This window comes from Streptopelia decaocto, assembly GCF_964273445.1.
Source record: "Streptopelia decaocto genome assembly, chromosome: 12".
Taxonomy (NCBI): Eukaryota; Metazoa; Chordata; class Aves; order Columbiformes; family Columbidae; genus Streptopelia; species Streptopelia decaocto.
In genome coordinates this window covers 7027524-7055073 of record NC_138667.1, presented here as the reverse complement: position 1 = coordinate 7055073, position 27550 = coordinate 7027524, and the positions used below count along the sequence as shown (strand labels likewise).

The window sequence follows — 27550 nt, the reverse complement described above, 5'->3', positions numbered from 1 at the left end:
GGCGGGGGCCGGGCCGGGCGGCGGGGCGGTGCCTGGCCGGGGCGGCGGGCGGGACGCGCCGAGCGGGGCCGGGCCCAGCGGAGCCGAGCGGAGCGGAGCGGGCGGCGGTGGCGGCCTGGCGGAGCGGTGCGGGCCCGGCCGGGCAGGCAGGTACGGGCCGAGCGGGGCGGGGAGGCGGCGGCGCAGACAAAGGGCGGCAGCGCGGGCCGGGATCCGCCGGGCCTTGCAGCACGGGCCGGGCTGCGGGAGCCGGGCCAGGGGAGCCGGGCCACGCCGCCCTTCTCGTCCCCCCGGGCTCGGCGGCTCCCCCGCGCCGCCCCTTGCCCTGCGCAGGCCGCTGCGGTGCCCCTCGGGAGGAGCCGGCCGGGGGTCCGGAGGGGCCCGCCCGGGGCGGCAGAGCGAGGGGTCCGGTGCAGAGCCCACCGCGCCCCGAGCATCCCCGCCAGCCCCCGGCTCTATCAGGCCCCGTGTCCCCCAGCCTCCCCTCCGTCGGTCCGCCGCACGGGGGGCTCTGGAGGTGGAGCCGTGCGGGGTGGCCGGGGGTGCCCTCGCCCCACCGCTGCCCGGGCATCCCCCTGGCGTGCGGCACCGCCGTGCCCGGCAGGGCTGGCGGCTGCTGCAGCCGGGGGTGCGGGGCCTAGAGCATCCCTGCTCTGCGGGAGCGTAAGTGGCATTAGTTAAAAATAATAAAGGATTGAAGGAGATCAGGACAGCGTGGCTGGGAGCCGGTTTGATGGTGCACTCCTTTTACATGGCACGGCTTGGCCGGTCTGGCTGGAGTCCCTGTAAAGCACCTTATCACTCCCTCTGGAAGCAGTCCTAGTGTTTAGCCAGCCACCGCTGAACTCCTGGGCCTTTTACACATAGCTGTATGTATTATTTCCCCACAGTCTTTGGGGTTTTTTTGCCTCCACCGCTGCACAGGCAGGCTGTCTCCTGCTGTAAGGCAGCCGGCGATGCCCAGCGATGCAGAAGCCACACCAGCTTTGCCACCTTTCACTGTCACCTGGAAGGCTCTGCTTCCCTTGGAGGCTGGTGCTCGCTCCCAGCACCACGATCGCATCCCAGTGCTGGGGCTCTCCCTTCCCATGGTCCCAGCCGGCTGCCACCACAGCACATTGTGGGGCTCATCTTCTTCACACTGCCGGTGCTCACAGGGTTGTGAAGCTGGTGCCTTGCAATGCCGCTTTGTCACCAACAGCCTTGAAACAGCAGCTCTTCCTGCAGCAAAGCAGCATCTTTGTTACTTTAATCTCAAGAGTGCTTTTTACCGGGGCTGGGCTGGTGCAGAAGGGGGGGCGAGCAACCCAGTGCCTGCTCCTCTTGGCTGTTCACGGAGACCACGGCCGAGGAAGTTGTCCTTTTCCAAATAAAACAACCAGGACGAATTTGATAGGAAATAAGTTCCTCGCTTCTGAGTGAACTTGCCGTGGGTGGAGAAGAAGGAAATTAAACAATAGAAAAAATGTGTGGAGTTTTATACAGCAGGAAAAAAAACCCCAACGTTGCTGGCTTCTGGTGGGATGGCCAAGCATCTTCCCTTCGCCTGTCTCGGAGCTCCTCTTCGGCAAGGATGGTGAAGGCAATGCTCATGTTTCCTGACACCCCTCCAAGTCTGGGACATTGGTGTGGGGAGCCAGGACCTCCTGTGTTACCGGTCCCCAAGCCACCCCGCAGGGTCCCCTTGCTCAGCCCTGGTGGGTGCCATGTCACCCCGCTGGCCGCAGCCCCCAAATTCCTCCCTCCCCACCTGAAGCCACCAGCACAGGTGCTGATGGGAACACTCACACAAACGAAGCCTTTCCCACTTCCTGTGCCTTTGGGAAGCTGATGGGTCTGGTCTGGTTGTGTTTGGGTGGGGATGGAAAACCCGTCCCCGCAAAACAGACTTTTTATTACAGGTTGTTTTAGGTTTTTTTCCCCTTTTTCTTTCTGCGTGGCACTGTCAATATTCTAGAACAGCTATGTTTAATGCGCTGTTGGTGATAATTTAAAAAGAAGAAAAAGAGGCCTCACAAGATAAAAACTAGGCTGGGGTGAAGAGGGAATGATTAATATTTTTTTCAGTAGCGTGTCATGGTGAAGTATTGCACAGCCAAGCATGTCCCTGCTGCAGTGTCACCAGCACTGCCTGCCCCCCTCTGCCTGCAGGCTCTGGCTTTTATAACCAGGTTTGATTTGGGGGCATCTCTGGGTGCCTGGGCCAGGGACAGAAGCCCGTGGTCCCACCGGGGATCCTGTCTCAGGGGCTGGAGATGGAGCTGCTCTCGTGGCTGTTCGTGCTCTGGGGCAGGGGTTAAAAGGGGTTTTTTGGAATTTTACCTCCTAGATTTACCTTATTGCATTGTTTTTTTAGTTTTGACTGTTGAGGTCTAGAGTCTGCTAGAATGAGGTTAGGACTCAAGGCACAGAGAGCAGCAACATATTGTCTTTATCTTGCAATGGCTTCGTGATCATGGAGGGCTGGGGTTCCCAGTCCATCTTGACGATGCTTCCAGCTCTGCTCTTGAAGGCACTTTTGGACCTCAGGATTGCCCTTGGCTTCTTTGTGTGTTTTCAGCCCAGATGGTGGCCTTGCTTTGCGTATTTTTACAATGTGCCATGGTCACGTGTGGGCCGGTGGCTTTGGAGCCTGAGACAGGAGAAGGACCTGGGTGGAGGGCAAGCATGATGCTGCTTTCTTGAGGACCACCTCAGAAACCTCGGGGGCTGTGAGGATTCAGTCCCCAAGTGATGGCAGCCCCTGCACCCCGCTGTGCCCGTCCCCAGGTGCGGAGGAGCAGGACAGCCCTCGCACCAGGACCCCTGGAAGGGCTCGGTGAGTCACACAGCACGGACGTGAGGAGAGGGCGGCCTGTAGCTTATGATTCATGTTGTTTTCCTGCAAAAGCCACCAGCTGTAATGGCAGAGCTTGCAGAGGATGAATCAATATTGAGCCATAAATCCCGCATGTGACTGCTGACCGGGCAGCGACAGGGCTGGGGTTGGGACAGCCTTGGTTTCCGTGTCCTCCCCAAAAGCAGCAGGACCTTGCTGCAACCCTCTGCCTGGAGGAGGGGCTGAGATCCTCAGCGCTACCTTCAGGTGGTCTGAGCCTTCCTGGAAGGGTTTAGGAAAGTCAAGAGATTCCTAAATGTCGGGTATCCTGTGAGGAGCTACCCTGGTATTTGTGCGGGGGCATGCCCGGAGTTCGGTTCTGTTGCTGGTCTGGTCCAAGCTGTGAAGATGATGGTTGTCTTGGAGAGACTGAGACTCTCTCCCAGGGGCTCTGCCCCGTTGTTGACAGGGAACTCAAAATGTCTTGGAAAGCTCATCACTGATGTAAAGTGGGGAAGAAGGACGGTGTGTTCTCTGTCTCTCTTGGCTTGGGCGCATTGAGGGTTGGATGTACAGCGAGGGGTGTTGCTCTCAGATCCCTACGCTGAGTGAGGACATGTGTCTCACACAACGGCTCTGCGCATGGCCTGGGAGGATGACCGTCCCCGCGATGTCCCTGCTGCCCGGGCAGCCTGCCAGCTCTGCACACCTGCTGCTCTCTTGGTTCAGTCTCCGGTGCCCTGGCCTCAGCAAAACCCACATGCTGTCCTGCTGCTTGTGAGCATCTCACTGAATATCCCCCTTCCTTCCCAACCACCGTCTGTTTCTTCACAGCCTTACACAGCCTTACACAGCCCTGCAGCCCTACAGCCTGGAGCCTGAACTGGTGGTACCGGCTTACAAAAAAGGGCTACCTGAAAAGGGGTTAACGGCACGGTCCTGAAATATGGCTGCAGAATGCTATTGATGTCTGAATTCTAAATGTTACAGCTCAAACCGCTTTATATCTCCTCAATTCATCCCTTGGCTGCGCTGGTGCCTCGCTGACCTTGTGGATTTACGTTGGAGGGGGAGATGGAGGCCATGAGATGGGGATGCTTTTCCTGAGGGTGGGGACATAGGAACCCACTTGAGTGAAGAATGTCCCCAGGTAAATGGACCAGCAGCAGTGTGGTCCCCTGGCCCAGCTGGCTGGTGGGATGTGGAGCAGGACATGTCACCAGTGGTTTGTTGTTATAGCTCTCGCCAGCTGACACCACGAGCTGCTGTGGTGAGGCCGGCAGCGTGGGGAGTGATGGAGGGGCAGGTGGGGCATCGGAGGCTGGGTCCTCGAGCATTTGCTTTGCCTTGAGCCTCTGCAGAGGAGAAGGAGGGGTCAGGGCTGATGCTGTAGCCTTGGAGCAGGTAAACTAAAGCAACAGGCTTCCCATGGAAATGCCACCCACACGGATCTGAAAATCAGGGAGGCAAGAGGCAGCTCGGGTGCCAGCAGCCCCGGTGCTGGGCTTGCAGGGCGCAAACATGGGCTTCACCAGTGGTGTCTTAGAGGATGAAAACAAAACGGATCTTGTAAATACCTCCTGTACTCTGCGCCTTTTCCTGTTTTCTGCATTTCCCCTGGGCTGGTGAGCATTCCAGCTGCTGGTACTTTTTAAGGGTGGGAAAGCTTGCGTGCAGAGGTAGTGTCTTTTATTAGCCTAACTAATACCTTTAGGAAAAGACAGATGTGCTCTCGGGCCTGAGGAATGCCTGCATGTCCAAAACGTGGCGTTTTTTCCAAGTGTGTCCATTGGTCTAATAAAAGATCTGACCTCCACCTGGTCTGGCTGTGACCTTGGAGCATGTTGGCCCCGGCAGCATTGCGTCCGTTTGTCAGTCACCGCCTGGCCTTTTCCCAAAGGACCTGCCAGCCCGGGAGCCGTCACTAGAGCATGGCTGTGCTCACAGCAAGCGCTTACCTGCTTCCAAATTCAGGGCTGGCTGTGAGCACCCAGCCCCACAGGTGCTTGGACCCCCGGCAGGGTCTGTCCCGGCTGACTGTAGTGAAGCAGAGCTCGGCTGCGGCTCAGCAAAGCATTGGGGCACCAGGCGGGATGGATGCGGTCCAGGGAGAGCATCCTCGGGAGCCCCCAGGAGGAGGGGACAGCTCATGCCGTGCTCCATCCTTGCAGGGATTTCTCCTGAACACGAGCACCAGGGGGTTGGTTGCTCTCCATGAGCTGGTTCACACCATGGGTTTATGGATGCTGCTTTGCAAAAGTGCCATTTTGGGGCCAGGTTAGCGCTTGGCAAGGCAGCTCCCCAGAACAGCTAGTGGTTCTTCTGTGGTGGGATGGAGCTGCTCTCCCACCATCTTCAAATTCTCTGTAATGGGCAGCTGTCAAGACAATGAAGCAGCTGGCCCGTCCTGGGGGCTCACAGCACTGCACGGCCAAGGGGGGAAACACTGCTGCCCCCCACGATCGACCATCACCTTTGTGCTTGTTGCAGGACCAGCATCTCTGGCCAAGCAAACTGTCAGAGGCAGCAGAAGGTGGTTCAATTGGTGTGGTTTTTGGGTAAGAGCCCTGTGCGACCTGCGGTGAGAGCATAGGCTGCTGCTCCAGCGAAATATAAAAATTCACATGAGATTAGTTTTCTCTTGTCCTTTTTATGTTTTTTAAATACGTAGGATTTCGGCCCTGCTTACCCAGAAGGGCTTTCAGGCACTTGGAGAGCCACAGGAACCAAACACGGCACATTTCAAAGCAGGAAAACCCGATTCATTGAGTGGATTCCCACCCCCCCTGCAAACCCACTTAAAATTCATGGAGAGTTTTGTCAGTAAGAACCTGTTTCAATTAACAGACAAAAGAAACTCCTCGTTAAGCGCCTCTTTCAATTAAGGTTTGGGAGAATTCCCCCAGCTCTGCTTCCTCTGGAGCAAGGCTGTTCCTGAGGATTCAAGGGCAAAAAGCACCCGTGAGGAGGAGTCACCTGCGAAGAGCTCTGGCTTTTTTGGGGTTAGGCAGCGGCACAGCCTGAACCATAACCTGGGTGTCTGGTTGGGATGGTGTTGGGGAACATCAGCACTGTGGGGGTTGGCTGCCCAGCCTGGCATCCCTGGGGCACAGGAAAGCTAATGACAGCTGCTAATTGCTGGCCTCATTTATGGACAATTATGAACGATGCTGATTTTACGCAGGTGCTGGCAGATGGGGGGGAGTGTGGAGAGGTGCTGGGGTCAGGAGGGGTGACAGCCACCAGTGTCACCTTCCTGGTACTGGTGCCACCTTCCAGGCATCAGTACCCAAGGCTCAGGTGTGGGGTGACCTCCTGGGGGGTTCCTCTCTGCGGGGGGGCTGGGGAAGGGGCTGACAGGTGGGGGTTTGCAGAGGCAGGACCTGGGGAGTGGGGTTAAGAAGTCGGTTTTCCTAGAGCTGGTTTGAAAGCCTCACTGGCCGAGCTTGCCAGTTGCTCTGCCATGGAAAAGGTTTTAATCACGGGCTTCCAGAAACCTCACCCAGTTCTTTGGGGTTTTGAGTTAATTTTTTTTTCATTTGTTTGAGGTCTTTTTCTATCCTAAAAATTCATCAAATATTTGCAGCAATTTGCCACACGCCAAACCATCCCTCTGCAGGGACAGAAACATTTTCATGGTTGTTTTTTCGAAGAAAACTCAAGGAAAGTGTTGCTTTTATCTTTTCCAGTAAAACTGAAGTGCTAACAGGGCTTTGTGGGTGGAAAACGGCTCCTCCAGAGCTAGGTGCTTTGACCCAAAATAACATCATTTACGTGAAAAATCTTTGACTGCTTTTGCTGGGGGATCACTCATCTTGATTTCCTTCCTGCAAGAGCGGGCAGGCGGAGCCAGAGATTATTTCCAGAGGGGAAACTTAGTTCGGCCACAGCATCTCGGGTGGATGCTCTGACTGCTTGCTTCTGGCCAGGCTTTATAAATCAGATCTTAAATACAGTGTTGAGAAAAAGGGAGGATTTTCCTGCTGAAGTCCCCCAGGGGTATGAACGCTCTAGACCTTGAAAAAAATCAGGGCTAAATTTTCCTGATATTCCCTTGTGTTTGTTTCTATTCAGCCTGTGCACAGTGTGGAGAAGCTGAGCTGGGTGGGTTTGGGGTGGGAGCAGCGCCTGTCCCTGCTTTTCCCAAGGGCAGCTGCTGGAGCTGCCGTTGTCCTTCTTTAATTTTGCACCTTTTAGGCACTGGGGAAATGCCGGTGTCCTGAGGAACGCGGTGCTGGGGCTGTCCGCCTGCCAGCAGCAGCGTGTTTTTCTCCCTGCCTTGTTGTAACTACTGTTTGCAAAGCGCTTAAGCAGCCCGTGTAATCTACCATTAAGACGCTCCTTATCTGGCATTATAAAACTGCGCCGGTGGTGCACGGGCAACCGGGATGAGCTCATTTCTGTCCTTCTGCTTGTTTTCCCCTCTCCGTGTGCTCCACATCCCTCTCCCCTGTCCAGACATCCTGAGTTTGAAGCATGACTGGAGACAACTGGGTTTCCATAAAGCTTATCCCTCCCTCCGTGTCTCTTTGTGCCCATCCTAAAGGCTCGCCCAGGCTGTCAGTAAGTGGGGATCGCCAGGAAAATCCCCAGTTTTGCGCCATTTGAAGCTTTTATGCCAGTTTGTCGCTTCATCCCCTGTGGCGCAGGGCTCCGGTCCCTGCTCGAGGAGCACCTTGCAGAGCTGTGACCTGGTGCCTCCTGTGTTTTGATATCGCTGTGCATCGTACACCAAAGCAAAGGAGTTCATCTCCTGATTGTGCCTCCTCTTGGCCCAGGGATCCGGCCCTGGCTGCGGAGGGAGGCGATGGGGACAGGGACAGGTGGTCCTTTGCACCTTGCGATGGCTCTTTTCCCACGCCAGTACTCCCAGCTCCTTGCAGCTATTTCCAGTTGCAGTTGGCATCGCTGCAGTTCAGAGTTGGTAAAGGCAGCGGTGCAGAGGTAGGTGTTTAAAAGCAGGTCTTTCACACCAATTACTTGATCATTTTCAAAGCAAGCTCCCCTGTCTTCAGCTCACAGTTGTCTCTTGAATAATGTGGTGGTATTAATCTCTCTAAGGACATGCTTCACTTAGTGGTTTTAGATCTGCAGCCCTCTCAATATTACCAACAGAGTGAAGAGGATTCCCTCTAGAGGGAACTTAAACCTATTAATAATAATTTGTCTGCCTTTTGTGCATCTTTTACGGGTATTTGTGGTTCCCAGGGCTGCACGGCACCAGTTAGTTATTGCTGAGGGTGCTGGTGAGGATGCATGAGGTGCAGGAGAGATAGCAGACACGGTGGGCTGAGCACTGTCACTGTACTGGGCACCTGGGTCCCAACCTGGCCAAATTTAGACCTTCCAGTAGCCTTTTGCCATCAAATATCTGAGTGGGAGACAAAGCAGATGCGTCGGTGGCGCTGACCTGGCTGCCTGCTCTGCGGTGGTCGGGTACGGGAAGCGTTGGAGTGAGCAGAAGCAATTGCAAATTGCTGAGCTGGGCAATGCAGTTTTACATCCTGCCTCTAAATCCTTCTCCATCCAGGCTTAACCCCCAGGGCTGGCTTATGTGGAGAAGGGGAGCTGGTGTGGTGGTGAGGGGGTGATGACCCAGCAGTGGGGCTCTCCCTGGGTGGGGAGGACAGGGTGCTGGCAGGAGAGGAGTGGGATGACCCTCTTGGCTGTGGTGTTTCGGATTTGGCCCCATCTCCGTGGGCTGAATGTTGAGCGTCTGTGAGGTACCGGAGTCAGGGGCTGGGGTCCTAACTCATGCAAGGTCTTGGAGTCCCTTCTCCATGAAGGTGGATGCTTGCTCCCTCCCCTGCAGCCCTTTCCAAAAATGTGTGAACGATTTCTTGCCGTGTGGTTTTGAGCTCACTTCCCATCCCTGGGCTGTGGGGTTGGGACGGTTGATTTATTTGACAGCCAGGACTTGTGAACTGCCTGATCTTCACTGCTTGCACCTGCAGCCGGACCTGTTGCACTCCCTGCTAAATCGAACCCTACTGCGCTTGTCTGCTTGGACCGGCAACCCTTCCCTCTCCTCCAGATCCGCTTGCACTTCCTTGCTTGTATTTAATCCTCCCATTGCGTCCCTGCAAAATCCCACTGGAGGTTAAAGGGAGAGTGCTGCAAGCTGCTGATGGAGATGGTTTTATCCTCTTTCATCCCTTCCAGTGCCCCTCCACCTTTCCGGGGTGCAGTGGTTCCCCGGGGAGCATTTGTGGCCATTAACTCTGTCCAGGGAAAACCGCAGCCCCCAAACCACACCGGGAGGGGGGAATTTAGAAAAGCTTTTAAAACCATTTTTGCCTTCCTCCTGTGACTGTCTTAGGTTTGAAGTGCTGATAGTAAAGGGCTTCCCAGCCACCGTTTGCACTCCCCACCTGCCCCGGCATCGGATCCAGCCCTGCGGGTGCTCCAGGCTGCACTGGAGAAGCTGCTCAGATGCTGATTGTGTTTGTCAGGGATGTTGGATTAAGAGCACTGTGGCTAAGCCTCCTCGCTGAGCCTCCTCTCCAGCGGAGCCTGGCCCAGGGCTTTGCTCAGAAACCCACCAGAAAACAGCATTTTCCAGGGCTTTCTCCTGTGGTCCTTGACGTGTGGCTGTGGCTGAGCACTCCTCTGTGTGATGGGAGCCCACCGGCACTGTACGGTGTTTCTGGGGGCCTGAGGTCTGCGTGCGGGACTCAAGCTGATGTGTCCAGGTGGTGTCTTCTAAATAACCACTGTGGTTGTAAAAGGCACCGGAGTGGCTTCTAAAAATCAGGTTAAAAGGAAGTTTGACTCTATCACCTTGCAAGCTCTTGTGCGTTTTTTTTTCTGTTTTACTGCCTTGTTTCCCTTTTTGTTTTAGAGAAGCTGTTGGTCTCGAGAACTTGTTTTGTGTTCTTGGACCTAAAGCTGCTTCTTTCTGTGGTGTGGAGCTGTCGGCTCTTCCACCACTGCCAGGGATGCGCAGGGGTTTGCTGGGCAGTGTGCAGCCAGCACCCGCTCCTGTGGGGAAAACCCTGAGCAGGAGCATCCCTGCCCCACACCATCGCCCCAAGCCCCTCAGCATCCTCCCCACGGAGGGTTTGGTCTGGCAGTGAACTGGCAGAGCAGGATTCCTGCCCGCTTTCTGCCTCGGCGGTGGGTTCGTGGGGCAGGACACTGCCTGCCCTGGTCCTGGCTCACACCTGCCTGCTCCGGGGGTCCAGTGCTGCCCCCCTGCATGGGCAGGTGCTGCCTTCATGCTTTGACGTGACAGCCTCCCTCCCCGGTGACAGTCAGCCAATGTCTGCCCGGAGATGCTGTCTCCAAGCCTGGTCATAAAATGCCATAACGAAAAGCTCTTAGGAGAGGATGGACTAATGAAGCCACTTTGGACGTGGCAGGCGGTGTGGGTGTGGGGTCCCATTTGCGTCTGCTCCGTCTCGTGGAAGGTGGTGCCGCTGGCATCACACTCGCTGGCTGTCACTTGCCCATCACTATGGGAATGCGGCTGCCAGCACCCACTGGTCCTGAGAGACGAGAAAAATGGAGGGAGAACAGGCTGACACAGCCGGGATGCTTGGTAACGCAGTCCTGGCTGTCTGCATCCCTAGGGATGGTACTGGGCAGAGAAGCTTCCCTCTGCATGGGCACATCCCTAGAAACAATGGCTGCGTGTGCCAAGCTTAATTACAAACTGATAAGACCCGGCACTCCACCGTGCCTGGCACAGCCGGGTGTGCGGGTTGCCGGCAGGCTCTGGGCGAAAGAGTGCTGTGCTGGCGGGGTTGGGAAGCAGAGCCTGGAGCGGGGTTTGCTGCAGGGAAGGGCAGGGATGACAGGATTACCCTGCCAAGCCCCAGCCTGTAATCCAAGGTACAGCTCAGCCGGCTGCGTTTAATCCCGTTATGTGCCCGCCTGGTGCTTGGCTGCAGTGCCAACAGGGCACAAGGGGACTCTCCTCGGGGAGGACCTCTGTATCCTTGTCCCCAGCACCGGTGGTGGGTTTGGGGACAGTGCTGCAAGCCATCGTGCCAACACTTCGTATTTTCCTTAAACACATTGGCTGCATTGCTGTGGCCCTGGGTGGTTTAACTTCCTGGCAAGCGGTGCCTCCTTCTTCTCTTTCTCCTTCTCCTTCTCCTTCTCCTTCTCCTTCTCCTTCTCCTTCTCCTTCTCCTTCTCCTTCTCCTTCTCCTTCTCCTTCTCCTTCTCCTTCTCCTTCTCCTTCTCCTTCTCCTTCCCCTTCTCCTTCCCCTTCTCCTTCCTTTTCTCCTTCTCCCTCTGTCCCTCTCTTTCACAGTGGAGGGGAAAATATTCTCCAAGTCCTTTCAGCTGCTTGTGGGCACTCCTGTGTGCCCCTCTCGGTGACCTTGGCCAGTGGCTCCCTGCTCAGCCTGGTGCCAGCCGGCTGCCCACATCCCTCTGTGCCAGCCAGGCTGGGTGATGGGGGGCTCGCACCCCCCACACCTCCATTCTCCTTGCCACAGCCTGGCCCCAGCTGGGCAAACAAGAGGAGCAGGGCTGCTTCTCCAGCTGTTTGGTGCAACAGGGACTCACAGGAGGTGGGAACTCCCCTGCACAGCCCCCCAGCTGCACGGCAGCCGGGATCCTGGGAAACGCCTGCGCGCTGCGCTCCCGCCCCATCGCCAGCACGTCGGGAGCTCGCGGTGCTCTCCCGGCAAGCCCTGGCATGCCAGCCAGCTCGCCGAGGCATCTGCCAGGGCCGCTGCGCTGGCGTCAAGAGGCAGCGTTGGTACGGACACCGACCCTGCCCACTCACCCTGTCTCTCTCTCGCAGGGCACTGTGTGGAGCCGGGGGACAGGGGTGCCCCGGGGAGCCGCCATGGCCGTGTGCCCGCCGCGAGCCGCCCCGAGGCCGCCCGCCGCCCCCTCGCCCCGCTGAGGCCATGGGGCCGCTGCCGCCACTGCCACCACTGCGGGGATTTCGGCTCAGCAAGAGGACTCTCGGTGCGTCTGCCATGGTGACATGAAGCAGACAGCAAGGGACGCCGGACTGCTGGAGGGGAGAGAGTCTGCGCAGGCGGCCTGCTAGTATTTTAATTTATTAGTAGCATTCAGTTTTATTTTCACCTATTTTTGTCGGTTGGTTTGTTGCTTCTTCCCCTCCCCGGGGCTCGCGAGGGGAGGGGGCGGGCAGGGGGAGGTACCCCACCTCACCCCGCGGATGCAAGGATGACTGTGCTGGCCAGGGCCCGGCGGGGTATCCGGCAGCTCTCTCCGCAGGTGGTGTTGCTTCTGCTCTTCGCCTTCTGCCTGCTCAGTGTTTTTGTCTCTGCATATTATTTATATGGGTGGAAAAGGGGCTTGGAGCCCTCAGGGGACGTGGCAGGGCCAGACTGTGATGAGCCCAAGGTCGCCCCTTCCCGCTTGTTGCCACTAAAGACCCTTAAGGTGGTCGACTCCTCTCGCACGGACCCCTTGGTGCTAGTCTTTGTGGAGAGCCTCTACTCCCAGCTGGGCCAGGAGATCGTGGCCATTTTGGAGTCAAGTCGCTTCAAATACAGGACGGAGATCGCCCCGGGGAAGGGGGACATGCCCACGCTGACTGACAAGGACCGGGGACGCTTTGCGCTCATCATCTATGAGAACATCCTCAAGTATGTCAACCTGGATGCCTGGAACCGGGAGCTGCTGGACAAGTACTGTGTGGAGTATGGCGTGGGCATCATCGGCTTCTTCAAGGTAAGGGGGTGCACAGGGTGAACTGAGACCCCATAGCCAGCCTGGGTGTGAGCAGGGGACTCTGAGGTCCCAGTGCCCTGCAGGGACCCTGCCCTGCTCCTGCTTTCTGCCAGCGGCCCTGGTTTGTGTGCAGCCAGCCCACAGCCTGGTGTGAGGCACAGACTTCTAGCAGTGGGCATCAACTTAGCCCTCTCCTCATGGAAGGGCTGTGCAGGCCCTGGGTGATTGGGGGTAAAAACATAATTCTGGGATCAGTCTGGTTGCTTTTAGCATCCCATTTCACAGCAGTGATCCTTGTTGGGCTTCGCCAAAAGCACAAGTGGGTATTTTGCTCGGCAGCCTGCTGCCCTTCTCCTGCCCAGGGCTCGCAGCCCTGGGGTGCTTTGCATGTTGGATGTGAGCAGGATTGAGCGAGCGAGGGGAATGAGGGTGTTCCACGCTTGGGAGGGGAACAGGGGACCTGGTACCTGGATTTCTGTGGGTGCTGAGCCAGCTACCCTCCTTGCCACAGCAGTTCGTGGCCCTGGAATGCTCCTGGCTGCAGAGCCAGGCTGGGCACTTGCTGTGTGTTTCGACACCTCCGTCCCCTGTGTCCTGTCTCCTCCAGCTCCTGTCTCTCCCCACGCAGGCCAACGAGAACAGCCTGCTGAGCGCCCAGCTGAAGGGCTTCCCCCTCTTCCTCCACTCCAACCTGGCGCTGAAGGACTGCAGCATCAACCCCAAGTCTCCTCTGCTGTACATCACGCGCCCCAGCGAGGTGGAGAAGGGTGTGCTGCCCGGCGAGGACTGGACCGTCTTCCAGTCCAACCACTCCACCTACGAGCCCGTCCTCCTGGCCAAGACCAAGTCAGCTGAGTCCATCCCGCACATGAGCGTGGACGCGGCGCTGCACACCACCGTGATGCAGGACCTGGGCCTCCATGATGGCATCCAGAGGGTACTTTTTGGCAACAACCTCAACTTCTGGCTGCACAAGCTGGTCTTTGTGGATTCCGTCTCTTTCCTGACGGGCAAGAGGCTGTCCCTGCCCCTCGACCGCTACATCCTGGTGGACATCGATGACATCTTTGTGGGCAAGGAGGGCACGCGCATGAAGGTGGAAGATGTCAAGGTGCGGCTGTGATGTCCTGGGTGGGCAGGGTGCTCGTGCTGCTCTGGGGTGCTCCAGGGATGAGCTTTTCTGCCCCCAGAGTATCCCCTGGCCCCCTGGGAGCCCCTTTTGAGGACACTGATCCTCAGCCTGGTGTGACAGCTGTCCCCAAGACCACGTGCTGAGGACATCTTGCTTTCTCTCTCCCTTTCCCAGGCACTGTTTGACACACAAAATGAGCTGCGCACTCACATCCCGAACTTCACCTTCAACCTGGGATACTCAGGGAAATTCTTCCACACGGGTGAGGAAGGCGAGGGCATCGCTTTGCGTGTTGGTGCCATACAGCTGGTGTTGGGGCACAAACCCGTGCTCAAAGAGGCTGATGTTGGGGCTGCAGGAGGGTCCTCAGACATCCCACCCCTCTGTCCCTGTCACTTGGTCACCGAGAGGGGCTCCCCCTCCCTTGGCCCCAGCTGCTCACACACGGCTCTGCATGCCTGGCAGTGACACCAACCATTGTGCCCGCAGGTACCGATGCTGAGGATGAAGGTGACGATCTGCTGCTCTCCTACGTGAAGGAGTTCTGGTGGTTCCCTCACATGTGGAGCCACATGCAGCCTCACCTCTTCCACAACCAGTCGGTTCTCGCTGAGCAGATGACCTTAAACAAGAAATTCGCTGTCGTGAGTAAGATGCCGCCAGTGGGCGTGCTTGTGGTGGGGGGAGGATGGGAGAAGAGGGGTGAAGAGGCTTCCTGGGGGAGCCAGGTGATGGTCTCTGCTTCCCAGAGGAATGGGACCTGGTGATGTTAAGTCCTGTCCCCTACATCGCAACTGAGCGGTTAAATCCATTTATACTCTAGTATCTGGAGAAAAAAACAAAGTATTTATCTGCACCAGCCAATGCACTGCTGCATCAGCAAGCTGCCCTGGTGCCTGCCCGACAGGAGACATTGTCTGTGCATTGCCTGGCCATGGGTCATGTAGAGATCCAGCCTGAGGGATGTCGGGGTCTGATCCCGGGAGATGTGGAGATCCAGCCCGAGGAATGTGGGGTTCCGATCCAAGGCCCTGCAGGAGGAATGGGCCGCCTGGGTTGGTGTGTGCTGGGTTTTACCTGAGCCTGGGGTTTGGTGCTCAGCTGGGCACCGTTTGATGCTGCGCTGGGCAGCGATGCAGGATCTCGGAGCAGTTGCTGTGTGCTGGCAGACTCAGGCTGATGGAAACTCCCTCTGCAGGCTGAGCTGTCAGGGACATGTTCAGTTTATAAAGGCGGGCTCTGACCTTCAGCTGGGCACGGGGTTGTCCATCCTCTTGGGCTGTCCTTTATCTGCCCTGGATAAAGCCAGATCATCCTGTGATTGACTGGTTTGAATCCAAATGAGTGAAGCCAGACCCAGTAATAATAATTGGGTTCTATGGCCTAAAAGAGGGATCTTTAGGCTGATTTCATTAGAGATGCTTAATTAGAGAGAGCCCCGACCATCCCTACTTGAGATAGGCAGTTGTCCAGCTCAGAATTTCCAGGCTGTTTTATATCTACTGACATAAACCAATTTACAGTCCCGTATAAATGTGTCTCCTCATTCTCCACAGAAAAGCTTTGCTGCTGTTGTTTTATTGTTGACAGCAGAAATGGCAGCGATGAGGGTGGTCCACGTGAAGCAGAGGAGCAAGTGTCCACCCAACATGTCTGCTCCTGGGCTCCCTTTCAGGGAGACAGCCCTGGTTAGGAGAGGATGCATGGGCACAGCCCTGCTCTGGTTGCTCTCCAGGAGCACAAATAGACGATCTATAGTGGGGAATGGACAGTCTCTTGGGGAGAGATTGGGTTGGGACCTTGTGGTTTTGGGGTTTGCAGGGTCACCCACTCCCTGCTCTCTTCTCTGCAGGAGCACGGCATCCCTACTGACATGGGGTACGCTGTGGCCCCCCACCACTCGGGTGTGTACCCCGTCCATGTGCAGTTGTACGAAGCTTGGAAGCAGGTTTGGTCAATCAAAGTGACAAGCACGGAGGAGTACCCTCATCTGAAACCCGCTCGCTATCGCCGTGGCTTCATCCACAATGGCATCATGGTACGTGGCCAGGCTTTATCTCTGGTGCTTCTCTCCTCCTGCCTCCCCACAACACCCAGAGCCTCAGCAGGTGATTTCTGGACAACTCAGATGCTTTGATCTGAGGAGGCTGTGCCCTCTGCTTATCCTGCATGGGAGAACCTCATATGAGGACAATTTTTGGCTTCTCCATCTGTCCACCTCCATCCCTTGTGGGCAGCAGGATTCACATTGAGGGGCAGTGGAGCTGGTCCTGACCTCTGAGGGGTTGAGAACCCCCTTTTTGTTTGGGAGGAGAAGGGGACACAGCCGTGGATGCCTGGAGGAGCCCGTGTAGCTGTTTCCTTGCCTGGCTCCTCTGCCTGCTCCATCCATGTTTTTCTCCTGCCCCAGGTACTCCCCCGGCAAACCTGTGGCCTCTTCACACACACCATCTTCTACAATGAATACCCTGGTGGCTCCAGCGAACTGGACAAAATCATCAACGGGGGTGAACTGTTCCTGACTGTGCTCCTCAACCCCGTGAGTACAACCACCCGGCTGTCTGGGGACAGACGGGCAGATGTCTCTTGCAGAGCTGTCCGCAGTGCTGCTGTAGAAGATGTCCCTGATGTCCTCAGCTGGAGTGGGAGCCATTTGCACAGGACAGCTGCTGTGTGAGGCTCTGCTAACCCCTGCTCTGTCCTCTCTGCTTCAGATCAGCATCTTCATGACCCATCTGTCTAATTATGGCAATGACCGCCTGGGCTTGTACACCTTCAAACACCTGGTCCGCTTCCTCAACTCCTGGACTAACTTGAAGCTGCAGACGTTGCCACCTGTGCAGCTGGCACAGAAATACTTCCAGATTTTCTCTGAGGAGAAGGACCCGCTGTGGCAGGTACCCCCCGTGCCTGGGATGAGGGGAGCAGCCCCATTTCTTGTGCTGGGAGAGGGAAGTGGGGTGTAGCTGGCCCTGCTCTGAGCAGGGGGTTGGATAAAGTGACCTTCTCAGGTCCCTTCCAACCCAGATTTCGCTCTGATCCCCTGAGTAAGCAGCGTTTTTTCATGTCTCTGTGGTTCTGTGGGCAGTGCCAGGAAGGGATTTGCCCCTTAGACCTGGAGATAAGCCCGATCTTGGCCTCACATGTGTCTGCTCAGGCTGGCAGGGGCTGAGCAGTGGTGAGCGGTCCCGTCCAGGCTACCTGGACTCTAATCCTCCGCCCTGCATTTCAGGATCCCTGTGAAGACAAACGGCACAAAGACATTTGGTCCAAAGAAAAGACCTGTGACCGATTCCCGAAGCTTCTAATCATCGGGCCTCAAAAAACAGGTACTTCCCTTTACCCTTGGTGCCCTGAGCATGCTGGTAGGCTTGCCAGGTCCCCCCCACATACCCAAAGAGCCTCTCTCAGCCCTCCTGCCCTGAAGCAGAGCTTGGAGGGAGGTTTGGCCCAAGTCAGCTCTCTCTGTCTGTCTGAAGGAACAACTGCCCTTTATCTCTTCTTGGGGATGCACCCAGACCTGAGCAGCAACTACCCCAGCTCAGAGACCTTTGAGGAGATACAGTTCTTCAATGGACACAACTATCACAAGGGCATCGACTGGTAGGTCTCCCCGCTGTGGGGGCTGAGCTGGGAGCACCAGTTCCTTCAGGAACAGGAGCAGTGATGCTGTGGGTTTTCCCACCGACCTTGCAGCCACTGGGCTCTTGGCAGAGGGTACCTGGGTACTGCAAAGTGGGATGAATCCTGTGCAGGCTCTGCCTTTTGCAAGGGCGTGCTCATGCTCTGCCTTCAGGCCATCACACCGCCACAGTTTATCCCCGAGATGTCGTTTTGAAGGCAAAGGCCACTTGCCAGGACTCAAAAGTGCCCCCAGCAGAAGCCGGGTGCTTGTGAGTGCATCTGCTACCCCCTGGTTTTGGGGTCTGCCTGGGGTATCTAGTGAGGCCTGGCTCTCCCAAATGGCTGGAAGGGATTATGGAGCCACAGGCTGTGCGTCAGACCTGGAGGCACCCTGCAGAATTAGTGTGTGATACAGGGCATCTGAGATGTCACCTGCAAGGGGGGGATGCTGGGGACATCCCATGGTGCCAGTCCACCTGCCTCATGCTGTGGCTCCCGCAGGTACATGGAGTTCTTCCCCATCCCCTCCAACACCACCTCAGACTTCTACTTTGAGAAAAGTGCCAACTACTTTGACTCAGAAGTGGCTCCCCGGCGAGCTGCCGCCCTGCTCTCCAAGGCCAAAGTCATCACCATCCTCATCAACCCTGCAGATCGAGCCTACTCCTGGTATCAGGTGAGATGCCGCCCCCTGCCTCTCCTCCAGCTTGGGCAGCCCCATGAGGTGCTGGGCAAGGGGCTTGCCTCCATCACCTTGGTTTGGGAGGTGGGGTGGCTGTGGATGCCATGCTTTTTGGCTGAACAAGACACACAAGGACACAGCGTGGTGGCCTGGAAGTGGCAGCGCCTCATGGGCAGCCCAGGATTTGGGTTGCCCCAGGAACAAACCTGCCTTGCTCATGCCTGACAGCACCAGCGAGCTCATGATGACCCGGTCGCCCTGAAATACACCTTCCATGAGGTGATCACGGCGGGACCTGAGGCTGCTCCGAAGCTCCGGACCCTGCAGAACCGCTGCTTGGTGCCGGGCTGGTACGCCACCCACATTGAGCGCTGGCTGAACAGCTACCACGCCAACCAGGTAGGGATGACAGCACCACGTTCCTACGGTGGCAGCACCCCGAGGAGCCCCCCTCACCCAAGGAAGGATGCTCAGGGAAGAGAGCTTGGCTCCCAAGTCAGATGCCAGAATGCTCTTGTGGGAGATGCTTTTCTTATACTCTAAAAAACATGGGAAGAAGAGTAAAAGTACTTGGGGAAGAGGCAGAGGGGAGATACTAAGCAAGAGGGAAACCCTTGTAGTTTGAAGCTGGTGATGGATGATGTACAGAGATGTTGTGTCAGTCCTGGGCAGGGGGGTCCTGCTGGTCCCCTGGCAAAGCAAGGTTGAAGGGGGCTGTGGGGCAGAGGGCTGTGGGTGGCTCTGCAGGGACACGCACTACTCATCTGCCACTCTCGGCCACAGACCCTTGCGGGGCAGCCCTGTCCGGTGTCACCGCGGCATCGAAACAGGACAAAAATAGCAGGCAGGGCTGCCTGCAGTTCGAGCTGCCCGCAGGGGAGATGGGGCTGGACACCGGCCCCGCTGTGACCCACACAGCGCAGTGCTGCTGGCTGTGCATGGGCTCAGTCCTGGAATGATTTTTCCACTGTCATTTAGCCTTATAAAGTCTATTAGTTGTCTGGTTCTGTGTAATTGCTGTAATGCAATCCTGGCTGGCAGTGGCTTGGGTGGCCCTGAGCTCTGATGTTGTCCTGGACAGATCGTGGCCCTGGCTTTTATTTGCATTTAGCATTCTAACACCCAGTGTGAGTGAACACCAGGGCACGTTACCATTCAAAAGGGGACCCTGCATGGGTTGGTGGCAGGTTTGACTCTGAAATGGCAAAAGGTGCAGTGAAGGTGTTGTCATGCCCCAGGAGAGCAGGGCTGGCAGCCAGTGGCACCTCAGCACCCTGCCTTGCTCCTCACAGATCCTGGTCCTGGATGGCAAGCTGCTCCGAACAGAACCCGCCAAAGTGATGGAGACGGTCCAGAAATTCCTCGGAGTGACCAACTTCATCGATTATCACAAGACCTTGGCGTGAGTCCTTCCTCGAGCTTCTTCTTCCAAGCTGCCACTGGTCCCAGTGCGGTGGTTTGTCCCTGGGGCTCACCACGGAGCTGCCGCTGGTTTTGATGACACCACAGTTTCACCTGAGACTGGAACAGCAGCTCCTCCTTGCTGCGACCTGCACCAGGGCAGCTGCAATCAGAAATAATGTTCAATGAGCACCCTGCTTTGCTGTGCTTATCCAGGCACTGCAGTGCAGACAGTGGTGTCACCTGGGGCAGCTCAGGAGCAGCTCTGGGTTCCCAGAATGGGGTTCAGGGCTGTGTTTGTGCTGCTTGTTGAGCTCTGGCACCCTGGCTTTTTATGTGCTCTTGCTGCTTGTGATCTGTCACCTTGCCCTGAGCCTTCCAGACATTAAAACCTACCATAGGAAGCAGGAAACTCCAGAGCTGCTAGAAAAATTATAATTTGCTTCTGTGCTGCTCTTACCTCTATCATGGCTGCTCTGAGTCTGCACCCAGATGTTGTGGGGTTCTTGAGGGCATCCAGGGCTGAAGATGCTGCAGAAAATAGTAATTAAACCCATGTAGACTCCTGTGCTCCCTCAACAGGGCTATGCAGTGATGAATGAACCTTGCTCGGCTGCTTATTGTGCTGCTCTACAGGGAACCTGTTGTACCAGGGGGGTGGTAACGAGCTGTTTGCTGGGCCATGAATTAAAAAGGTGGAGAAGTGACCCCATGCAGGGCTGGGCAGCAGCAGGGCTCATCAGGGGGGCAAGAGGGGTGAGGCAGAGCTCTTGCTTTGCAGGTTTGATCCGAAGAAAGGGTTCTGGTGTCAGCTGCTGGATGGAGGAAAAACAAAATGCTTGGGAAAGAGCAAAGGGAGGAAATACCCCGAGATGGATTCGGATGTGAGTACAAAGAAAGCCTACTGGGATGGTCCCGGGCAGGGCTGGGGGGGCCGTGCTGGGATGGTGGGCTCGGGGCTGATGCCCCTGACGCTCCTCTCCATTCTCCTCCTGTTGCAGTCGCGCACCTTCCTGCGGGACTATTACAGGGACCATAACATCGAGCTCTCAAAGCTGCTGTACAAGATGGGGCAGACGCTGCCCACCTGGCTGCGGGAGGAGCTGCAGAGCACCAGGTAGCTGCCGCCTGCCGCCCCCAGCAATACCCCAGCGGGGCCGACCCTGCACCCGGCAGGACCTTCCTCAGCAATACTTGGCTGTGGCCTTGGAGGGGACCCCAGGAGCAGACGTGGCCTTGGAGGGGACCCCAGGAGCAAACAGCTGCGCCGGGGCTGCCCCAGCGGTGGCCTGACTCTGTGGTCCCTGCGCTGCCACCTCTCCACCTCCCCCACACCTGTTTCTCTTTTATTTTTCCTTTTTAATTCCTGGGCTCATCAGTGGGGTCCCTTCCTGCCCCGACACAGGGAAGTGGTACAAATTCCCCCTTTCTCTGCCCAAAGTGGGTTCCGACTCCCCTGGGCCTGAGGACAGCAGCAGAGCTGTCCCTCACGTCCTGGTCCGAGGGTGGAGGAGCCGCTCTGGGCACACTGGAGGTGGTGTTGCTGAGCTGAAGCAGAGGAACGGAGCTGGTGGAGACCCAAAGCACAGAGGGACCCAGACCCACTCCTGCCATCGGCCCCGCGGTGGGAAGCAGGAAAGTTTGCCAGATTCCGTGACACCTACTTGGAAAAGCTGCGAACAAGGCAGATTTTTCTTTCAAAGGCTCACCATGATTTCTTTTGTCAACTGTTCATTTTCAAGCTCCTGAATTTCATGCTCCCCTTCTGTGGGCAGTGCAGTGGGACAGCGGCTGAGCAGGAGAACGGGCTGGTGTGCTGGCCCTGGTGTGCTGGTGTGCGACGCTCCTGTCCCTCCCAAGCTCCCCTGCGATCTCGTACACACGTGGTGTTTCCTGTGGTAAAGCCGAGTGGTGCCCAGCATCCCCGGGCGTGGAGGAGATCCAGCCCTTGGGGACAGGGCAGACCTTGGGATAATGGCAATCGGAAGGATGCTGAGAACTTCAAACCTCTTGAATATTAAAAGCTAAAGTATTTTAATAATGGTGGGGTGTGGGGTGGGGGGAGGGTTCGTTTGGTTCCCATTTTGCAGTTTTTCTTTGGTGCCAGAATTTGTACCTAAACCCCGAGGGTTTTACGTGTTCTCTTTGGTTGTTACACGTGATGTGGATGAAGGTCAGTGGGGAAACGGGGACAGTTTCCCAGTTGGAGACGCATCTTTATACCGGTGGTGCCATACAGAGCTGCCACCCCGGCCCTGCCCCGCTGTGTCCCCTGGGTTTTGCTGCCAGGGCTGGCAAGTGACACTCAGCCATCATGGGATAAGGTCCCGGATTTCCCCTGGGATGGAGCTGCTCCTCCGGATGCAGGATGGAGGTGGTACCCGGGATGCTGCCCTGCCCTCCAGAGCGGGGCCAGGGCAGCAGGGGGGACACACTCAGTGCTTCACCCTCGTGGGTGGCAGCAGGGGTTCCTACATGGTTATTGTAGCAGGAGCCCCCGTAGCTGTGCGTGGGGCTGGGGGGACCGCACCCCGCTGCCCCTGCTGGGGTTGTGCTGGTAGAGGCTCCCGGCCGCTGCTGTAAGGTCCTGCCAAACGAATGGCTAATAAATGTTGGGGCTCTGGTTTTACTTGCTCGTTGTTGCCTGTTTCTCTCCTTACTCTCCAAGTGGGGCTTCCATCTGTCCCTGGAGGCCTTCAGGCCCATCTTTTGGGGGGATCTGGGGAGGAGGGAGGTGCGTGGGAGCAGCTCTGCGTGCACGAGGTGGCAGCAGCCGTCCAGTCCCAGATGCAACTGCGCCGCGCAGCCGCCATGGCCTCCTGCTCCCGGGACAGCCTCCAGCACCGCCTGTGTTGCATTTTGAGGGGCCAGGGGGTCCCCACTTGCCTTCTTCCCCCTGCCCAAGGGTAGATAGCCCCTGCCCGCCGTCTGCTGCCTCCCCACCGCCTTCTGCAGCCTGGCCCCTGCAGAGCGCTGGAGGAAATGAAGATGGAGCCTAATTAATCCCAGCTGGGTTTGTTTGAACCTGTCGGAGTGACAAACGATGTGCGGTGCCGCAGGAGCCGCCGGACGGAGGGGAGGGGAGGGGGCTCCTGCCTGCGCCCCTGGGGCTGCCTGCCTGGACAAGGAGGCTTTTCATTTTTGGTAATTCTGGAGCAAAGCCAGGCCATGTACCCTATGCCATTACCCCAAGGTTGGGTTCCCAGTGTCCCCAGCCCCAGTCGTCCCCATCCAGCCCCAGAGTGATGTGCAAACCCCTGGCTCAGCCAGGTGGCACCAGCTGCTGCCCAGCTGAGCCCTGAGTTATTTGCTTGTTAATTAACAGGGCCAGCAGCACAGCTCGGCCCTATGCAGTGTGGAATTATTTAAACCTAAAAGTGTCTTTACCATATTTTCCTGTCAGAGAAATCTTGCTGTGACCCTCCCCACTCAGTATCAACCTCCTACTTCTGCTCGTCCAGAGAGACACATGAAAGGGGCTGAGCCTGGCAAGCACGAACCTGTCCAGGACCTCGGCTTTGAAAACCCAGCATGGGAGACGGGAAGCTGCTCCCTCGCAGGGAGAAGGCGGCAGGGTTTGCACCCTGTAAATAACAGAGATAATTGACCGCGGACAAGCCCCTCACACCCCCGAGAAAGGCATCCCCGGGGCAGGTGGCTGGAGGTTAAATGGTGCAAATATTTCACGCCACGGCAGGATTGCAAAAGCAGCAATAGCTTCACCATCTTTCACAGCCCTTTCCTCCCAACCGGGGACCTCCTCCCGGGGACAATGTCCTGGAGGTGGGGGTGGGTGTCACGCAAGGGACCCGCAAGGACAGGGAGGTGGCAGAGGTGCTGCTGGTGGGGTTCTGGCTGCAAAGAGCCACACACAATATTTATTCTAATGCCTCATTATTTTGAAGTGGCGTGTTTACATTTTGTGATAAAACCATGCTAAACTCTGGTATCTGAAAAATGTCAATGTATTTCTATTATATGTTCATCCACCCCTGGATTACAAAGCCAAGAGAAATCTTTTTGTAAAAATTGTATGTTTTCCTGTAAAGATTTGTAGGTTTTGTTTTGTAGATCCAAATGTATAGAATGTCTTCTATACATTTGAAGATATTTATATATAAGATGCTTACAATGCCTAAGACTGTAAATACAGATCGCCCATTTAAATGTCACAGCCTAAATCATAAAATGCTGGAGATGTAAAATAGACTTAAAATGTCAAAGGACAGATGACAAAAAGATGTTTCTTCCATCCGGGAAAATTGTCTTATAACCAAATTCCATTAATCCCGGCTTTCCGGTGGCTGCAGTTAACCCAGTTCTATGAGTGGTATTTGTTTTAAAGCAGAGATGTGGTGATGGGCAGCTCAGGGCTGGGACCCCACAAAGCTCCTGGCCTGGTGTCCCCCTCAGCACCCCCTCACCTCAGCCCCAAATCCCCTCTCCCTCCCGATCTGCCAACCCCCCCACCACTGCCCTGCATCCCACCGCCCTCCTGCAAGGCACCTTTGTCCCTTTCTGTGCCATTTATTATTAAAACCAGGTGTCAGAGTGGCTCTGAGCCTGGGGGAGCCAGGGCTGCCTCCTGGGGGTCTGGGGGCAGGGCATCAGTGGGTCATTCCCCTAAAGAGGGACCGTGGGGTACGGGAGGATGAACTGGGGGGGCAGTTCCATCTCCCTGAGGAACTGGACTCCCTGGGGACCCGGTGGCTTTCTGCCAGCCAGAGCCAGCGGGGTCAGGGCTGAAGGGGTGTCCCGATGTCATCTGGCTTCTAACGCAAGTCCTGCTGGCTGGCAAAGCTAAAAGCAGGCAAGTGGAGAAAGATAAGGGGCTGATAAGGTGTTTCTGGTTGAATAATGCGGGGACAGCTGGGAGGCAGAGCAGCGAGGCTGGGACAGGAGGCTCAGGGCAGCTTCAGGGTGAGGAAGGGCTGCGAGGTGATGCTGAGTCCTGGAAAAAAAGCAAAAGCAGGTATTAAACCAGGCTTCAGGTGCTGAGGGTGTGCAAAGGGCAACAAGGTGCAGATGGCTCTGGCTGTCCTGGCAGCTTTTCCTTCAGCAAATCCAGCTTCTAGCCACATAAATTCAGATATAAGTTCTCCAGGCTCAGGGAGCAACAAAAATTGTGCCAGGAACAACAGCACATTCCCACCGCTGAGTGGCTGGCACTGCTGTGGAGGTACAGCTCAACTCACATAATATATAGATTTCAACCATGTTGATAGTTTTCCTTCTCTTTTTAAGACCTGCAGGGATTCGGTGCTGTTTGTTTGCTGGTGCAGAGCTTGCTTTCAGGATGCTCCTTGCTGCGGGCTGCTTGCCTCTCCCCTGCTGCCTTCCGCAAAGACCCTGAGGATGCCCAGAGCATCCTCAACGAGTCCCTCTCCTTGTCCCTCCCCAGGAAAACGTCTGTGGCCCCTTTGCAGGGCAGCTGGGGAGTGAGAGAGGATACACTCAGCAGCCAGGGCTGCTGGAGGGAAATGCTGAAGGGTTTCCTGCTGTTGCACATCTGGGTTGAGTTTCACTGCTGATCCCTCCCCAAGCACCACAGGGCCAGAGCTGCTGGGAATTGAGAGCCGTGATGGGGGTCCCAGCACTGGGGCAGGCGGGGAGGGGTGCTCGGAGACATCTTTCCCACTGTCACGGGGGGCTCAGCATGGCTGATAGCCCATCTCAGCCCCCATCTTCCCAGCCTTTCCTCCACAGCCAGGCTTGAGCAGCCCAGCCCTGTGACCACCCGGGTGTACTGGGATCCCCGCAGCCACCCCTGGCGCACTCCTGGCTCCTTGTCCTTCCCTGTCACCTCCATCCACCCATCCTCACTCGGGGTTGCTGGGATACTTTCTCCCATCACCTCCGTCACCTCCTTCCTCCCATGTTCTACAAGGCTGGTGGCTACTTGGGTGCTGTTCCACAGCCAGACCCCGTGGCAGAGAGGGCACAGGCTGGTCCTGTCCCTGTGCAGTGCCACTGTCACACACACGGACCATCCCCAGGGCCACTGGGAAGATGCTCTGACTGCCCATCCTGCCTGTGGGGGCTCACTGTGGGACCAGCAAGCTGAGCAGGGGGATGATGCTGCCGGCAGCCGCGAGAGCCGGGCTGGCTCCCTGCCTCCCTCCAGATGTTGTGCTGGGGGGAGGTCCTGGGTATCCCGCTCGCAGCTGTTTGCAGCTCCCAAAAAACCTCCAGCTCCCCTCAGCCTCTGCAAGAAGGAGGGTGAGAGTGGGGCCACCACTGCTTGCAGCCTGCTTGCCCCCAGCACAGCCCCAGCACCTCGTGCCCTTCCACGGTGCTGCTCAGCCTGGCCGGGGCTGGGGGGGGACAGCAGCTGCCCCCTTAATTTTGGCAGCGCTGGGAGGGCAGTTGCTGGGCTCCTCCTGGATGTGGTTTTGCTGCCGCTGGCTCTGGCTGGTGTGCCGGACCTGAAAGTGCTGTCACTGGAGCTGAGACTTGTCGGCTCTTGCAGCAGATGTCCCGGGGGGGGTCCCAGCTGTGCCCCCCCATGCAGGTGAGCAGATTGTCCCTGGGGGCCGCTCTGGCGCTGGCACAGGCTCCCATAGGCCAGGGCAGGCTGGGAGGGAGCCCCACAGTGTGGAGGTGAGTGCAGCCCATGGGTGCGTGGAGGCCTTCGGAGGGGTGAGGTGGGGAGGGGTGAGCAGCGGCACGGTGAGCTGGACCCCCACTCCAGTCTGCTGCCGGGGTCTCTTCCCTGGGCCACACACAGCCACAGCGATATTTATACAGGATGGGAGCGGAGCATCCAGCCCTGCACACGCCCCCCACCCCCCCGAAAAGCCATACAGACCCAACATGAATCAAACGCCTCGGAATGAGCCAGAATAAATATTTTATGGTAAATTACCAAAGCTAATAATTATAAAAATCTGTACTTATGACCTAGAGGCAGAGAAAGCTTTCCAAGCAGCTGGTGACCACATGGTCCCCCCCCTGCTCCCTGGGCAGGCTGACAGACCCCTCCGCAGTCGAGAGGAGCAGCCTGGGGGTAGGAACTGGGGGGATCTAGGGGTGGGTGTCCTCCCATGGCTATGGAGCTGGGGCTGCTGGGGGGTCTGTGAAGCCCCGTGAAAGGGCTAGAGACAGGATTTCTCCAACAGCAATTGCTGCTGGGGTTTGGGGAGGGGACAGCATGGCTTGGGGGGGCTCAGCTTCCCCCCCCCCAGCCCCAGTCTGCAACAACTTGGGGTTATCTCATTGCTGAGGGACTCAGGGACAACAGCACTGCAATGCGGGGACAGGCAGGGGGAGAGTGAAGGAGAGAGGAGGAGGAGGGATGGCCCCAGCTGGCTGTGGGGTGGGCTTGTTTTACGCATTTGACCACTCAGAGGTGATTTTTTGGGGTGCAGCCACCCCTTCTCGGCCAGTAGGAACCAGATCTGCCCTCACCCCCCAGCCAGGGTTGCTGAGTTGTCACAGTCTCCAGGGGTTTTGCTCAGATGTGGCCACGTGCTCGGGGCTGGATGAGGCACGTGCCAGCTCTCGCTGTTTCTTTTCCTCCTTTCTGCTCCTCCGAGCATCAGTTGGAACAAGCACAGCAAGAGCTTGGGCACATGCCCCACCAGCATCTCTCAGCCTCTTTCCCCTCCTTGCAGGCCCTGGTGTCACCGTCCCCATCACGGTGCTCCGCAGCCCCTCGCCATCACCCTGGCCACTGTCGTGGCCCCATCTCCTTCCAGAGCAATTGGAAAGAGGGGAGATTTGAGCAACCTAATCCCACTCGCTGCTTCCACCTTCCCCCAAACTTTTCCCCTTCCTCTCTGCCCTGATTCAGAGAAGAAAACTGGCTGGATTTCAGGTCAGCACCCAGCTCTGCCTCACTTGGCTCCTCTGGGCCGATGACTCAGATAGCTGACGGTGGCGGCATCCGCGGCTCCAGCCTCGTTTGGCTCTGACGTGGCTCCAGCAACAATGGTGTTGGCCTTGAGCGAGTTTATGCCGAGCTGCAGGCTCCCTCGCACCCGCCTGGTTCGATTTAGGCAGCAAGCAGGGTCAAAGCAGCAGGGAGTGAAGGAGAGGGCCCATGGCTTGTCCCCACCCAGGGCACTCGGCAGTGTTTGGGGAGCACCTGGGTGCACCGAGGGCTGCAGGGGTTGTTGCTGGAAGTGGGTGGATGTTACGGTCCCCAGATCTCCACAGGTGGGTGCCAGCATCCCACCTGCACCCCCCCACGGCAGCACCGAGCAGCCTTGGGGTGAGCACCCAACCCCTC

The 27550-nt window shown here is 57.1% G+C and overlaps 1 protein-coding gene across 4 annotated transcripts; it reads left to right on the top strand.

Annotated features, from left to right (window-relative positions):
- Window positions 1-30: 30 nt before the first annotated feature.
- NDST1 (N-deacetylase and N-sulfotransferase 1) lies at window positions 31-22754 on the top strand. Of its 4 annotated transcripts, none has more exons than XM_082063716.1 (17): window positions 31-150; window positions 11577-11746; window positions 12304-12481; window positions 13110-13592; window positions 13788-13875; window positions 14103-14257; window positions 15466-15651; window positions 16024-16152; window positions 16328-16510; window positions 16846-16942; window positions 17093-17216; window positions 17739-17913; window positions 18148-18318; window positions 19212-19321; window positions 20102-20204; window positions 20322-20437; window positions 22724-22754. In XM_082063716.1, exons 3-17 carry the CDS (start codon window positions 12332-12334, stop codon window positions 22737-22739), a joined length of 2286 nt encoding a protein of 761 aa, XP_081919842.1. In that variant the 5' UTR covers window positions 31-150; window positions 11577-11746; window positions 12304-12331; the 3' UTR covers window positions 22740-22754. The 4 variants fall into 4 exon arrangements, with proteins under 4 accessions (XP_081919842.1, XP_081919841.1, XP_081919839.1 ...); XM_082063715.1 differs by having other exon boundaries at window positions 11577-11830; XM_082063713.1 differs by having other exon boundaries at window positions 11577-12481.
- The last annotated feature ends 4796 nt before the right edge of the window (window positions 22755-27550 follow it).